A 12,912-nucleotide genomic window follows, 5' to 3' on the forward strand; every position below is an offset into this window, starting at 1 on the left:
TTCTAATAATCTCGAGATCGACCTGAAGACCCGAAAACGAGATGACTCAGCCTTAAGCTAAGCCTAAAGTAGTGTATAAGGGTCTCGACCGAGAGCTCTCCCCTGAACCCAAGCACCCATGTGGATGCAGTAGCCTCGTATCGGGCTAGAAGGGGTCACGGGTGCTATCAGCACGAGCATTCTGTACCGACACCAGTGGTAGAGGCAGTCAACCTGGCCAGTAGGAAAATTCTTGGGAGGAATTTATGGGGAGCACATCTTGCTAGATCGACAGGTTCTCTGTAGCGTATTCAATCCTGCTGCAGGAGCAGCGCGCCTTACTCACCATACTCAATGTCACTGACTCAGGTAAAATAAGTCTTTAACCAGTCTAGTACGAGTTGGGGCCAAGCATTGGGTCAATAATGAGGAAGTAGGTACCTACAAGTAGCTCACAGATCTGTACACTCGGCCGAGAAAAGGCACTGGACATCAGGCAGCATCAAAAATCAGTACCGTAAGCTGTCCTGCGTCAAGAGCTTGCCGATTGACTATACACGGTTGGTAGGGATAGGTATACGCGCAGCCCAATGACTCGTGTAAAGATCTCTGCCAAGACTCGAGGTCGATGCTTCGTCCTAATTTACCGACTGTTGTTTCTCAACGCATGCATGGCTCATAGGTAATGTTACATTACCCGACTGCATGACAGCCCACTTGCGCCTCGACAGTCGTTCAGCAACCTGGTGAACATCGCAATAGTACCACACTAGTGAATGATGTTGTGGGATCCTTAGGTAACTGCTGACTCTGCTACTGGACACGTGACCATAAAACCCGATGATCCGCGGTGCTTGCAATTTGATACACCTCGCTTTTCAGGTTAATTTAATGATTCCAAGATGCCGGCGCTGGCGTTTGGCCTAAACAAGAAGGTGACAGGTCCCAGCAGACCGCCTCAGAAGCGCAAAGCCGCTTTCGATGAGCCGGAGGACGATGCTGGCAGTGACGATAACGATGGCGCCTTTGGCGCCTTGCAGAACCCGGGGTCAAAGCAGTCGCGCAATCCCGGCAGTCTGAAAGCGTCTGGTCCGCCGCCTCGAAAGTCACCGAAACTCGATGTGGACAACGCGAAGGATGGTGTCACGAGGTACAGTAACCTGTCTGCTCTGCGCAGCGCAAAGCTTCAGGATGCCGAAGCCTCGCAGCTGGACTCGATGGTTTATGATTACGACGCAGTCTACGACACTTTCACAGCGGACAAGGCAAAGAAAGGTGCGAAGAATGGCAGTAGCGAGGTACCGAAGTACATGAGCAATCTACTGGCCTCAGCAGAGGTGCGAAAACGAGACCAGCTTCGTGCAAAAGAGAGGGCGTTGCAGAAGGAGCGTGAGACCGAGGATGATGAATTCGCCGACAAGGAGAAGTTCGTGACAGGCGCGTACAAGCAGCAGCAGGAAGAGCAGAGGAAATTGGATGAAGAAGAGAAAAAGCGTGAAGAGGAAGAAGAGGAGCGGCGCAAGAAGGGTGGCGGGATGACCGCGTTCCACAAGGACTTGCTGAAGAAGGATGAGGAAAGGCAGAGGGCTGTCGAGGAGGCTACGAGGGCGGCGCAGGCGAGGAGAGACCAGGATGGTGTTGAGAAGACAGGCGTCGAGCAAGAGGAAGCTGAGAAGACTGATGCAAAGGTTGCTGCTGAGCTCAATGATCAAGGCGCCCGTGTGGTAGTCAATGACGAGGGTGAGATCGTGGACAAGAGGCAGCTGCTCACTGCTGGTCTGAATGTGGCGCCGAAGAAGCCTGGCTTTAACACAAATGAAAAGAAGGCTTCGGCCGCGAAGCCGCAAGAGTGGCAGCGACCAAGTAAGCAGCAAGACGCTCGTACAGCACAGCGAGAGAGACAGTCTCGCATGATGGAGCAGCAGATTGCAGAAATTGAGGCCAAGCAGAAAGAAGCAGAGATGGCGGAGCAGAAAGAGCGCGAAGACAAGAACAAGACCAAGCTTACGGAGAATGATAAGATGAGTGCCAAAGAGAGATACTTGCAGCGGAAGAAGGAAAGGGAAGAGGAAGCAAAGAAAGCGAAGGCGGGTGCTGGATGAGCTTGAAGCATACCTATCTAGGTGTTTTGTCTCAAATATACACCTTGATAGTCGATCATCGCTACATCCAGTTTTCCGACGACGGCAAGAACCTCGGCCGTGCTCAGCCGCAGCACCAGACGTCCTCCAACATGTTTGTCCTTGGATGGAGGCTACTGCACGAACATACCGCCATCGACTGCTATTACCTTATTGGTCACATAGCCGGTTTTTACCATCCACACGACCGTTTCAGCGATCTCCTCAGGCTTGCCCAGTCGACCGATAGGGATTTCTGCCATGATGTCAGCAAAGTTCCCGGCTCAACACTGGAAGAGCAAGATCATACTATCCGAGAGACTCTCGCTAGTTCCTGGCAGCATTGCGGTGTCGGTGATCAACGCTGGAGCGACACCATTGACAGTGATACCCTTTTTGGCATAAGTGTTCGCAAGCCAATGGATCAGGCCGTGGAGGGCTGATTTCGAAGAGCTGCGAAGGTCAATTCTGTAGACCAGGCACCTGAGATATGCACCTACGCATAATGAGGCCCAACAATGCCACCGGTCAGACCCGCGACGCTCGAGCAGAAGATGATCCGACCGAACTCCTTCTCTACTATGGCCGGCATACAAAGTTGGGTAAGCAGGTATGATGTTGCACAATTAGCTCGCCACGTCTTCTCGAAATCTTCGATACTGATTTCGCTGATGTCTTTGACGCCCGATTTGCCCAAGGTCAAGCCAGCATTGTTGAAGAGAATAGTGGGATGCCCGAGAGAATCCACAACCTCCTTATGCAGCCGCCTGGTATTCTCATACGAGGAGAGATCTGCTTGAAAATGCTTGGAGCGGACGCCCTCCGACTCGAGCTTTCTGACGAGTTCTTGAGCTTTCTCAGCATTGGCATTGTAGTGAACGGCTATGTTGCATTTCATTGAGGCCAAAGCCAGAGCTGTAGCATGACCAATGCCACCAGTTGCACCTGTGATCAAGGCAAGGTGACTTGAGAGATCGGTGAGGACGTTCGACATGACTGAGCCGATTCTGGTACAAGCAAGTCCTGGAGTAGCGCCAAAATGTGACTTGCGAGCACGTCCACTGGGATGAACCGCGATTTGGTTCGTTTGAACTGACTGAGTCTTTAAGGTCAACGTCCTCGTGGAAGTTGTGTTACGTCAATGGATGATCGTCATATGTCGCAACTGCCTGACAGCCTTAAAACCCTATAACAATTGTAAGCAGGAGCGAGTCAGCAGGGCCAGCTGGGCTCAGTGCAAACTCCCTGAAACATGTCAAGTCAAGCTCCAGACAAGTCTGTCGGATCTGGTCTTCTATGATGCAGTATTGAGGTTTGACTTTACGAATCACTGGTGCAAACAGTAGACTCTACCCTCTATACCCTACGTCGAACGTTTGTGGAGCTGTGGTTCGATGGCAGATCGCAGGGCCTGGGAATCATGTTCCAGCTACAGTCCCGCAGATGAATCACATTGAAGGAGATGAAGAAGAGCGGGTTCACGCGCAGGCAGCTTGGTGACTCGTTCTCGGCTAGCCGCGTTTGAACAACCTGGACCTTCGAACACGGCTTATGGCTGACTGGGTCAGACTCATTATGGAACACCACGTCTCTTGTCGGCCATGTCACTGCCGGGAGATCCAATGTGTCACGTTCTCCGTCTGCTCTACGTATGATTGGGGTGCATAAAAGGAGGCATGTCCTTCGATCTTCGGCATGTACGAACATCCTCCACTGGATACTACCACCAGAAGTCATTGTTCTGTCACATCCTCGCCTAAAGGACCTGACGATCACTGAGAGCCAACTCGATGTCGAAGCAATATTCACGATCAACCGGAGCAACTGAGACACCTCCGCCTCACTACTTTACACCAAAGATGGACGAAAGACTGCGACCACAATACACCGGCTCCTCTAGAACGCCGTACGAGCATGAGATGGACAACATGCGGCGAGAGCGACCTCTGCCACCACAAGGCTACGGTGACGAGTATTACCGATGGCGAAGAGGAGTTGAGAATGACATGCCATATCGGCCACCGAACAGGTCTAAAGCAGCTCACGTGTTCGCTACATGCTGCTGCGGCTCTGCATGGGGCATCGCTGCTTGGGTCATTGGTCTCGTTCTTGTCATGGGTGGCACTACGGCCCTTCTTGTCAAGGCTTTGGTACGTGGCATGAAAATCGATTTTGCTTCTGAAACTGATGTGTGCCTAGCTTCCCCACGATGCTCCAGTCGCGGCCACAACGACTTCTTCTGCTATTCCGACCACCACCCTGACGACCTCGATCACTCCAAGCTCATCGGCTTCACCTTCCACGATCACAATCACAACGAGTTCTGATGAGCCGAGCACGGCCACGACCACCGCCACGGCTACTTCAATCTCAACACAAAGCTACACTCCACCATCGACAGTGACTGTAACGACTGAATCACCAACTCCCGAGAGAGAAACTACGATTCAAACGACCAAAGAGATTACAACCGTGAGTGCACCGGACAGAGAGACGGTGACAACGACAGAATCCACAACAAGATCCACCACGGAATCCTCGGTCTCCACATACACCACAAGAATCGGTATGAGTACTCTAAGTTGATTCAGTCAGACAATCTAGTCCTCAATACCATCTGAGCTCTCATCCTTATCATGTCCACCCAACCGATACCCACATATGTCTCCTTTCGGTGAACACATCTTAGATTGCAGCGCCATAAATTGTGAGGTTTGCTGACACAGCACAGCTTCAACACCCACTACGCAAGATCATAAATCCTCGGAGCCGATGCCCACGCTATCATCGAGTAAGTAAAACTTCAACGCCAACTTTCCATAGCATTCTCTGCTCGCATTCCCTTCGTTCGTACTTCCGACCTCTCTGGCTTCATGACACTGCAAGGACACTACAAGGACTAAGCTATGGTCGATACACTCACGGCAGACAACTGAGAGCGGCTTCCGGGCTCAAGGTCATGCCATACCCGCCGTCAAGAGTACTGCAAGGATTGTATGAATCTGGAGCGAGATTCGAGCACACCTTATGGAGGGAGGTCGCGCCTCCACATATTGGCTTGTGCTGACTCGTAATGCAACCACAAGTGCCATGAGCATCGCCGGGGCATTGGTGCCATGGCTACGCCATGTACCGGCTACCAGTGTCACGTCTCTATGCGAAGTGCATAAAGACTACTACCGCAGGACAAATTCAGATTAGAAAGAGCGTCACGAGTGCAAAGCTTGCGATTGTGCCACATCCACTGCCGCTATCGAAAGGTTCGGTTCACCTTCGGACCATCTATCGAATCAAATCAACGCCAACATTAGGCTACCGCTTGTGGTTCTCGCTGCTTAACCCGTTGGAGTCACGCTAGTGGCCAGATAGAAACGATTACCCATGCACTTGAAAGGTCGATGCACGACTACGGATACTAAACCACGCCCGCCAAATCAGCACGCGAAGACGACAGCGATAGGAGGTCGTGCCAGCTCTTGTGGGTTTGAAGGTTGCAGACCCAGAAAAGAGAAACAGCAATGGCAGGACTGTGGCTGTCTAGTGGACCAACCAATCCTGCATCGTGCACGCACATATGGGCTACGGCGCCTCAGCCACGGATCCAGGCACGTCGAACAAACATACCGAGTCCAGCATGGCTGCGCAACTCTTCGGCCCCCAATCATATCTGCATTCACGAGCGCCTGGCAGGAATACAATAGCACTGCAGCTGACGATTTCATCGCACTAGACTATCCAACAACGAAAAGCTCCTCCAGTCCTACCGAAGAATTATGCACCTATATGCATGTAGCGATGCCGTGCGAGAGCATACCTGGTAACGTTGCCGTATCATCGGCTACCTCTGCTACCTCATCTACTACTTCTGCCGCCAGCCACGGACCGCTTAATCATATCAACTCTTTGAGATGATTCGAGAGTCAAGCTCTTCCCGCAAGCACGAGCAGATCTCGATCGGGCCGATTCGCGGCTCTCTAATTGGCCTCGACGTTGATTTCGTAAGTGGACCTTCAGAGTCATACCTTGAGTTTGACCCGCGTTCTAATAACGGCTTTTATTTGCAACGAACATCAATCTTGCCGGAATGGAGACATGCTTGCGAAATATGCATGGCCAGATGCTGACGGACTGAGAGGCATGAGCCCACGCACGCTAGGGAACACAGTGGGAGCTAAGCACTGGCACACCAACAAAGGCATAGTAGTCAACTATTCAGAAGCGGGCTGAGAACGATTTTGTTCGCAGTCGATACGATAGAAGCCATGTCTCCGACTTTCACAGTGTCCGACCTCTCAATCCTAGACCATGGCTCACTGGCGCGATCAGCCAGCCTGGTGCTTCTCTTTACGCCGTCGGCACTGTGTCCACTAACACATCATTTTGTGTAGAGCCTAGTTCATCCGCTACCCCAACCGCAAAGCTCACGAGCGTGCCGGCATCAATCACAGGTCTCAACTCGTTCCGAAAAGGCCCTCAAGAACAATCCTTTACAATCACAATATCAGGCAGCTCGATTCTGGTTTCGGTCCCACCTACTGCTTCGGGCACAGGGATGCCAGCTTCAGCCAGCTGCCAGGGCTCTCAAGTCGCGACGGACTGCTATATACGAGATCCGTGCCATAGACTCGTCGGAACCAAAGGCGATGCAGCCAACCCTTCCAAGGCGATCTGCGAGACGAAGGCATTCTGTTCAAAATCAGTCTCGTTGGATGCGGACAAGAGCATCTGCTCATCTTGTCTCGCAAAATGCTGATCGTCAATTGTCGGCAGTCTGCAAGGTTTTCGTCGCGAAACGTCTGGAGGAAGCTGTATTACGTCCAAGCAGACACGTTCGCGATCTTTGATCGAGAACGTGTTGCCTTCAGCGCCTCTCCAGAATAGGCTTATACAGATGAAGGTGCTGCTACACTCCTGAGCCTGCAGTGCCGTCCAGTTCAACGGCAAAATCAGCCTACAAGTCCGGCCGTGTAACGGTTGCTACGATAGCGTGGTCTTGCCATCGGTCGTGCCGCTGAGATGTCAATCGGGCTCGCCTTGTCGTAACAGCAACAGAAGGCTCTCTAGCTCATACACAACAATGAGCTACTCAATCTCCGAGCTACACTCAGCTTCTTGGCGCTTGTGAAATACCTTCGGGCCGCAACTTGAGCTGAGACAGAATTCAACGAGCAGGGAGGTTTCCAGCAATGACATCGAACCTCGTTGAGATTGGAAGAGCATGCCCAGCCTCGGACAGCGCTTAGGGTCGTCGAGCTCGCCGGCACTCCATCAGCCTGGACAGGGGACATTGCGCATGACTGCCAACGTGCTAACCTGAATGACGCACTAGGACTCGACCCACAGCCTCGTCATCATGTTTGCATTCACTTCGATAGCTGAAGAACTTTGCTAACCTTCACCCCCCCCCCCCCCCCCCCCGGTCCTTCGGCCTCAGTCTCACCAACATCGTCCTCGTCCTCGTGCGTCATAATGTCCGTCAAACCGCACAAACCCGTCGGCCTTGCCGTTTATTTCTGCCTCTTGGTGCAGGACTGCTCAGGCAAGCTCTCGCAGTTCAACCTCGGTCCCAACGACGGCTCATGCCAAAGATTTTGTGATACAGGATATTGTAATGATCCGCGGGTGGATGAAGGGGAGGAGCTTTGCTGCACGTTTTGTTGCTAGAGAGCTCGCGGTTCTGCTGGCGGTATCGTCGACCGCACAGATGGCGACTGTGTGTAACGTGCCAATCAACTCTCTGTCAATATGAGCTCATACATCAACATCGAGGGCTGTGGAGGCCATAAGACTGCCGACTATGATAGCACACTAGGACTTGGACTACAGCCTCTCCATCATATCTGCATTCACTTCCATAGCCGAAGAGCTTGCTAACCTTCACTCCCCATAGGTACTTCGGCCCCCCCAGCATCGTCCTCCTGTGCACCAATGCTCCGGAGACTCAAAGCCCCTGGCAGCGCCGATCTCGAATACTGCGCCCTGAGGACGACTTGCTCAGAGGACGAAACCCTCCTCAATCCCCATGATCCCAAATCCGAAACATGCCCGGCTTTCTGCAATACAGGGTACTGCGGGAGAACGACGTTAGACGATATAGCGACTTTCTGCTGCGAACTTTGCTCATGCGCGGTAGTATCGCCTTCTCCATTTGCCACACCTTCGAGTTCTGCCCCTTCGACTACGACTACAACTACGACTACGACTCCGACTTAGACTACGTGCAGCCCACCAGCTGGCTCCACATAAATGTTGGTACGACCTGCATCGACACCGAGGCCTGCAAACGCTACGACAGGTCCGATGAACCATGCAAGAATTTATGCAAGTCGCATTTTTGCTTGCAAGATGGGAAATCAGATGAGGGGGACGGATGTTGTGGGAGGTGTTATTGTAAGGAGACTGAATGATGAGATGGGTTTGTGGGATGTCGATGGATGGTCTTATGATCTGAGGCGAACGTTCCTAGTCGAAGCGTGTGGGGTATCAACAGGTTGTGGACGATCACATAGAGAGCTATCTCCATGACTGGCTACTTAACGTGAGCTTAACGACGGCTACTACTCCAGTCTATCAAAATGATTATTGACCATTGGCCTTGGAACGGATATGGTTATATCCGTATCCCTATAGATCAGAGTCGAGAGCTTAAGTCCCACGCAGCTTCAGCATGTCGTGCTGACACACACTCTGCACTTCCACTGTGGTGTGCAGACCATGTGCTACCGCCGATGCCTCACCAATTTGTTCATACCCCAGTCCAACAAGTAATATCCGATTCAAACCAGCTGAACCTCCATCGAACCAGTCAGCTTCGCTCTTGGCGCATTGTGCGTGATGCCAGCCACTCAATCAAACCAAAGGAATCCCTTCACAGATCAGACCTTCACCTCAGCCATTCCCTCACCCACATCCGCACCCTTCGTCTCCCCCTTCTTCACCTTCTCCTTCCTCTCAACCTTCCTCCACCCCAATCCCAACCCACTAACCACACTAACAACACTAACCCCCATAGCAAGATAAAACGTCCTCGTAATCGCCTCATTATACGCCAACACAACACCACCCCTATACTCCCCTGGCACAGCCCCCCTCACATCCGTCGCACCACTATTCAGCACAACAGCCGGGTCCAACCCAGGCGCAAACTTCCCCAACGCAGGACCCAGCAGATTACTCAGCACGGTCTGCCCCAACGCGAGGAACAGACTGCCGCCGAAGAACTGGAAGAAACTCACCACGGCGGTGCCGACTGCGAGTTGGTCTTTCGAGATATTTTGCTGGGCGGTCTGGACTGGGATCTGCATGAAGAGACCACGGCCCGCGCCGGAAAGGATCTGGAAGCCGATGAAGGTTGCGGTTGTGGTGGTGGGCGTGAACGTGGTCATTAGACCTACGCCGATGGTGGCGAGGATTGAGCCTGCGATGGCGAAGGGCGTGAAGTAGGGAATCACTCTGGGGCAGAGGGCGCCCGCGACGATCGCGAGAATGATCTGGCTGAGGAAGGAGGGAAGCGTGTCGATTGCGCTGTGGACTGGATTGGCGAGTTTGACGGTTTGGAACCAGAGGGGGAGGTAGTAGCTTAGGATCAGGAGGGAGGCGCCGGCGGTGAAGGCTGTGAGGCAGGCGCAGGAGAAGACGCGGATTCGGAAGAGTGGGATGGGGAACATGGCGTCGATGCCGGCGCGGTACTCCCAGTAGCAGAGGGGAATCAGGGCGACGGCGAAGCCGACGAGGAGTCCGATGATTGTGGGGCTGGACCAGGGGTGGGTGCTGCCGCCCCATTGGAGGGCCATCATGAACATTATGATGGCGGGGACGAAGATGGCGAAGCCGATGATGTCGAAGTCTTTGATTATGGTCTTTGGTACGAATATCTTGCGGGAGGCTGAGTTGTTCGGGAAGCGGATGAAGGTGAGGAAGGCGATTGTGACGGCGCCGCAGGGGAGGTTGATGTAGAAGCACCAGCGCCAGGTGACGTGTTGGGTTAGTGCACCGCCGATGAGGGGCCCGAGGAGTTGGCCCGCGCCTGCGACGGCCATGGTGATACCCATTAGCATTGGTCGGGTTTCTGGGGGACCAGCGAGCGCGATGATGCTGAGCGCGCCGTTGACGATGCCGCTGCTACCCATGCCGGCTACGGCGCGGCCGACGATGAACATTGGTGAGGAGACGGCGGTGGCGCAGAGGAGGGAACCAAGCTCGAAGACGGCGACGAAGATAATGAAAGAGTACTTCATTGGGAAGAATGTGTAGATCTTGCCGGACATGGGTAGGAGGGCACTGTTGGTGAAAGTGAAGGCGGCGCCGTACCAGCCTATGTCGGCTATTGTGTCGAAGGTGTCAGTTATTCGAGGAAGGGCTGTGGCAATGATGGAGATGTCGAGGGTCATTATTATGACAGTGAGGATTAGGGCTGTTATGAGGAGGTAGAGGGGGGCGCCGGTGAGATATTCTGGTTCGGGGGTGGGCTTCTCGGTTTCTGGCTCTGATGTGGTATTTCGTGAATGTCCTCGAGTCCTTGCATCGTCCAAGGGCGTTTCGATGGAGACATCGTGATCGGGCTTGGACTGTGCCGACATTGAGTTGTGGAAGTCTCGTGTAAAGAATAATGTCGGTGTGTAAGGAACGTACTCAGAGGGAATACAGGCTGCCTCTCTCCTAGGTTAAAGTCTGGTCGTCTTCTGTCGAGAAGTAGACAATCGAAGAGAGTGGTGCCTGGCATTTAAGTCCACCTTTGCTCGTATCCGTTTTGAGGGCACGCTCCGAGCGAAGTCTCCGTCTCCGTCTCCGTACTATTGTTTGTTTCTAACCAATATAGGGCTAGCGTGTTTTCAGGAGTCTCAAGCGAAGTTGAAATCACTGTCCAGCTTCGACGAGTCGATAGTATAGTCCTGCCACAGTAGATCGGAGAAGTCGGCCATCACCGGAAGTGAGCTCAGTCCATCTGAAGGCGGCCAGTTGTCAACCACATCTTCCTTGTCTCGAGACTGCTGCGATGATCTTTCTTGCTGGACTTTGGCATTGTACCATTGCTTGAACTTCTCCAAGCGCAAGCAGAAGACTTTGAATCTTATCGACCTGCTCGTCGGATACATAGACTCCTCGCGCTCTTGTACACTCTTGAGCATTGTGTACATACGATCCGACAATGTGTTGAAACCTGGCGTGCTTCGGACATATGTTAAATCCCAGCCTTCAGCCTGGGCGAACGACAGCCTAGACACAATATCAAATGCGTGTGCAAGCGATACTGTTGACAGAAATGGCTGGTAAGGCACCTGCGCAATATCCTGACTCGTGAATGTGTCGAGGTAAGCCAGCACTTTCTTCAGGCAAGCATGATATGCCTCAACCCTATGGACAGGTACATCGCAGGCTGCGCCAATAACGGACTCGAAGAGATGCATTTCTGCTGCTTGTATGTCAGCAAGCATCAAAGGCCAAGTACGAAGATGATCTGGCATATTCAGACCCAAGCGGTGAATATCATCCGAGAACAGTTTCACATATGCCTGTACTGGCATAGATGAGCCGGGTTTGAAGCCGGAAGGGCCAGTGTAGCGTTCTGTAATATGGTCAAGTCTGACGAGTGCCACAGCGTATGCGTCGGACTGATACTGAACAGCTTCCTCAAGAACGCGGCAGCACTCTTCGAGCCAGTCAGTCCAGGTAGGCGGGTCCAGACGCCTGAAAGCGACGGAATATCTCGCATGAACATGGTAAAGACCCAGACGCACCCTGCAGTTCTCGAGGTTAAGCTTTGGAGGCTCCGCCTCATTGCCGTGAATTTTGAATGTCGCGTCAGGTGCTGCCTTTATCGAAAGACCCCAAGGCCCTGGCGCTTGGTTGAGACCGAGGTCTACTGCAAGAGCTTGGGCTAGGTGCAAAAGGTTCATTAGTTGCGGGTTGCTGTTTATATACATATGATACCACGCAGTCATCACGAGTAGACCCTGCAATAAATCTAGATCTTTCTCGCCTGCTAGAATCATATGCTCGCTGAGATACTTGAGAACGTCTCTCGCAATCCGTGATTGAAGTGCAGGATCCCGATGACTAGTGGTCATGACACAACAAGTGTAGAGAAACGGCCTCTCCTCCATTATAGTGCCAGACGAGAGGTCAGTGGACAAAGGCACGAAAGGAAAGTACTGGCTCTGATACGTCTTGTACTGCTCGAATAATGCTTCGTGGATTGGTGCGACAAATGCATGGCCGATTTCAGGCGATATATCGAAAATCGTTCTGGTGTTATGCGTGCGGTTCTTTGAAGGTTGTCCATGAGTAATGGTTTCCGCCAGCCCCTGCATTTCTGTTCAGAAGACGAATTAGCATCCACAGACCTTTGCAGTAATATGGCGTCCATCCGAGCTTCATTTCCAGCGGCCAACACAAGAGACCACGGCCTAAAAATTGGCCGCATATAGCAGGTCACAAAGAAGCTTGATGCCGCCAGTCAGGCGAACTCCAGCTATCTCATGGCTACCCTCACGCGACTTGTCGAACATTCGCAAGGTATGACAGTGGATTCAAGAGGACTTATGGGCCGTGCTTGGCTGGTCATCGTTTCTGAAGGAGTCACTTACTGGTCAGATAGTCGATGTTCTGCAACGTAGTCGTGGAAGAGGTATACGAGGATGCCTTTTCGGGGAATGAGGTCGTCTGGGCTGGTTCTGGCGTTTGTGTAGGGTTGGTGGCCCCTAGGCGAGTCTCTGTCATCCTCGCGGGCATTCGCCGTGCACGACGTGGTGCTGGAGCAGGAGTTGTGCACTCTTTTCCGAGTCGATGGCATCGCTCGCATATCACCAAAGAA

At 52.6% G+C, this 12,912-nt stretch overlaps 4 protein-coding genes across 4 annotated transcripts; 1 reads left to right on the forward strand and 3 right to left on the reverse strand.

Annotated features, from left to right (window-relative positions):
• Positions 1 to 881: 881 nt before the first annotated feature.
• PMZ80_000088 (uncharacterized protein) lies at positions 882 to 2,081 on the forward strand (the record flags this gene model as incomplete). The annotated part of the gene is made up of 1 exon (XM_064868542.1): positions 882 to 2,081. The coding sequence occupies one exon, from the start codon at positions 882 to 884 to the stop codon at positions 2,079 to 2,081; it is 1,200 nt and encodes a 399-aa protein (XP_064734039.1).
• A 152-nt stretch (positions 2,082 to 2,233) lies between these two features.
• PMZ80_000089 (uncharacterized protein) lies at positions 2,234 to 3,093 on the reverse strand (the record flags this gene model as incomplete). Its single annotated transcript, XM_064868543.1, has 3 exons — positions 2,234 to 2,355; positions 2,410 to 2,552; positions 2,600 to 3,093. 3 exons carry the CDS (start codon positions 3,091 to 3,093, stop codon positions 2,234 to 2,236), a joined length of 759 nt encoding a protein of 252 aa, XP_064734040.1.
• A 5,881-nt stretch (positions 3,094 to 8,974) lies between these two features.
• Positions 8,975 to 10,678, reverse strand: PMZ80_000090 (uncharacterized protein; the record flags this gene model as incomplete). The annotated part of the gene is made up of 1 exon (XM_064868544.1): positions 8,975 to 10,678. One exon carries the CDS (start codon positions 10,676 to 10,678, stop codon positions 8,975 to 8,977), a length of 1,704 nt encoding a protein of 567 aa, XP_064734041.1.
• A 261-nt stretch (positions 10,679 to 10,939) lies between these two features.
• PMZ80_000091 (uncharacterized protein) lies at positions 10,940 to 12,409 on the reverse strand (the record flags this gene model as incomplete). The annotated part of the gene is made up of 1 exon (XM_064868545.1): positions 10,940 to 12,409. One exon carries the CDS (start codon positions 12,407 to 12,409, stop codon positions 10,940 to 10,942), a length of 1,470 nt encoding a protein of 489 aa, XP_064734042.1.
• Between the last annotated feature and the right edge of the window lie 503 nt (positions 12,410 to 12,912).

This window comes from Knufia obscura (assembly GCF_036327395.1).
Source record: "Knufia obscura strain CCFEE 5817 isolate CBS 148926 chromosome Unknown scaffold_1, whole genome shotgun sequence".
In the NCBI taxonomy this organism is placed as follows: domain Eukaryota; kingdom Fungi; phylum Ascomycota; class Eurotiomycetes; order Chaetothyriales; family Trichomeriaceae; genus Knufia; species Knufia obscura.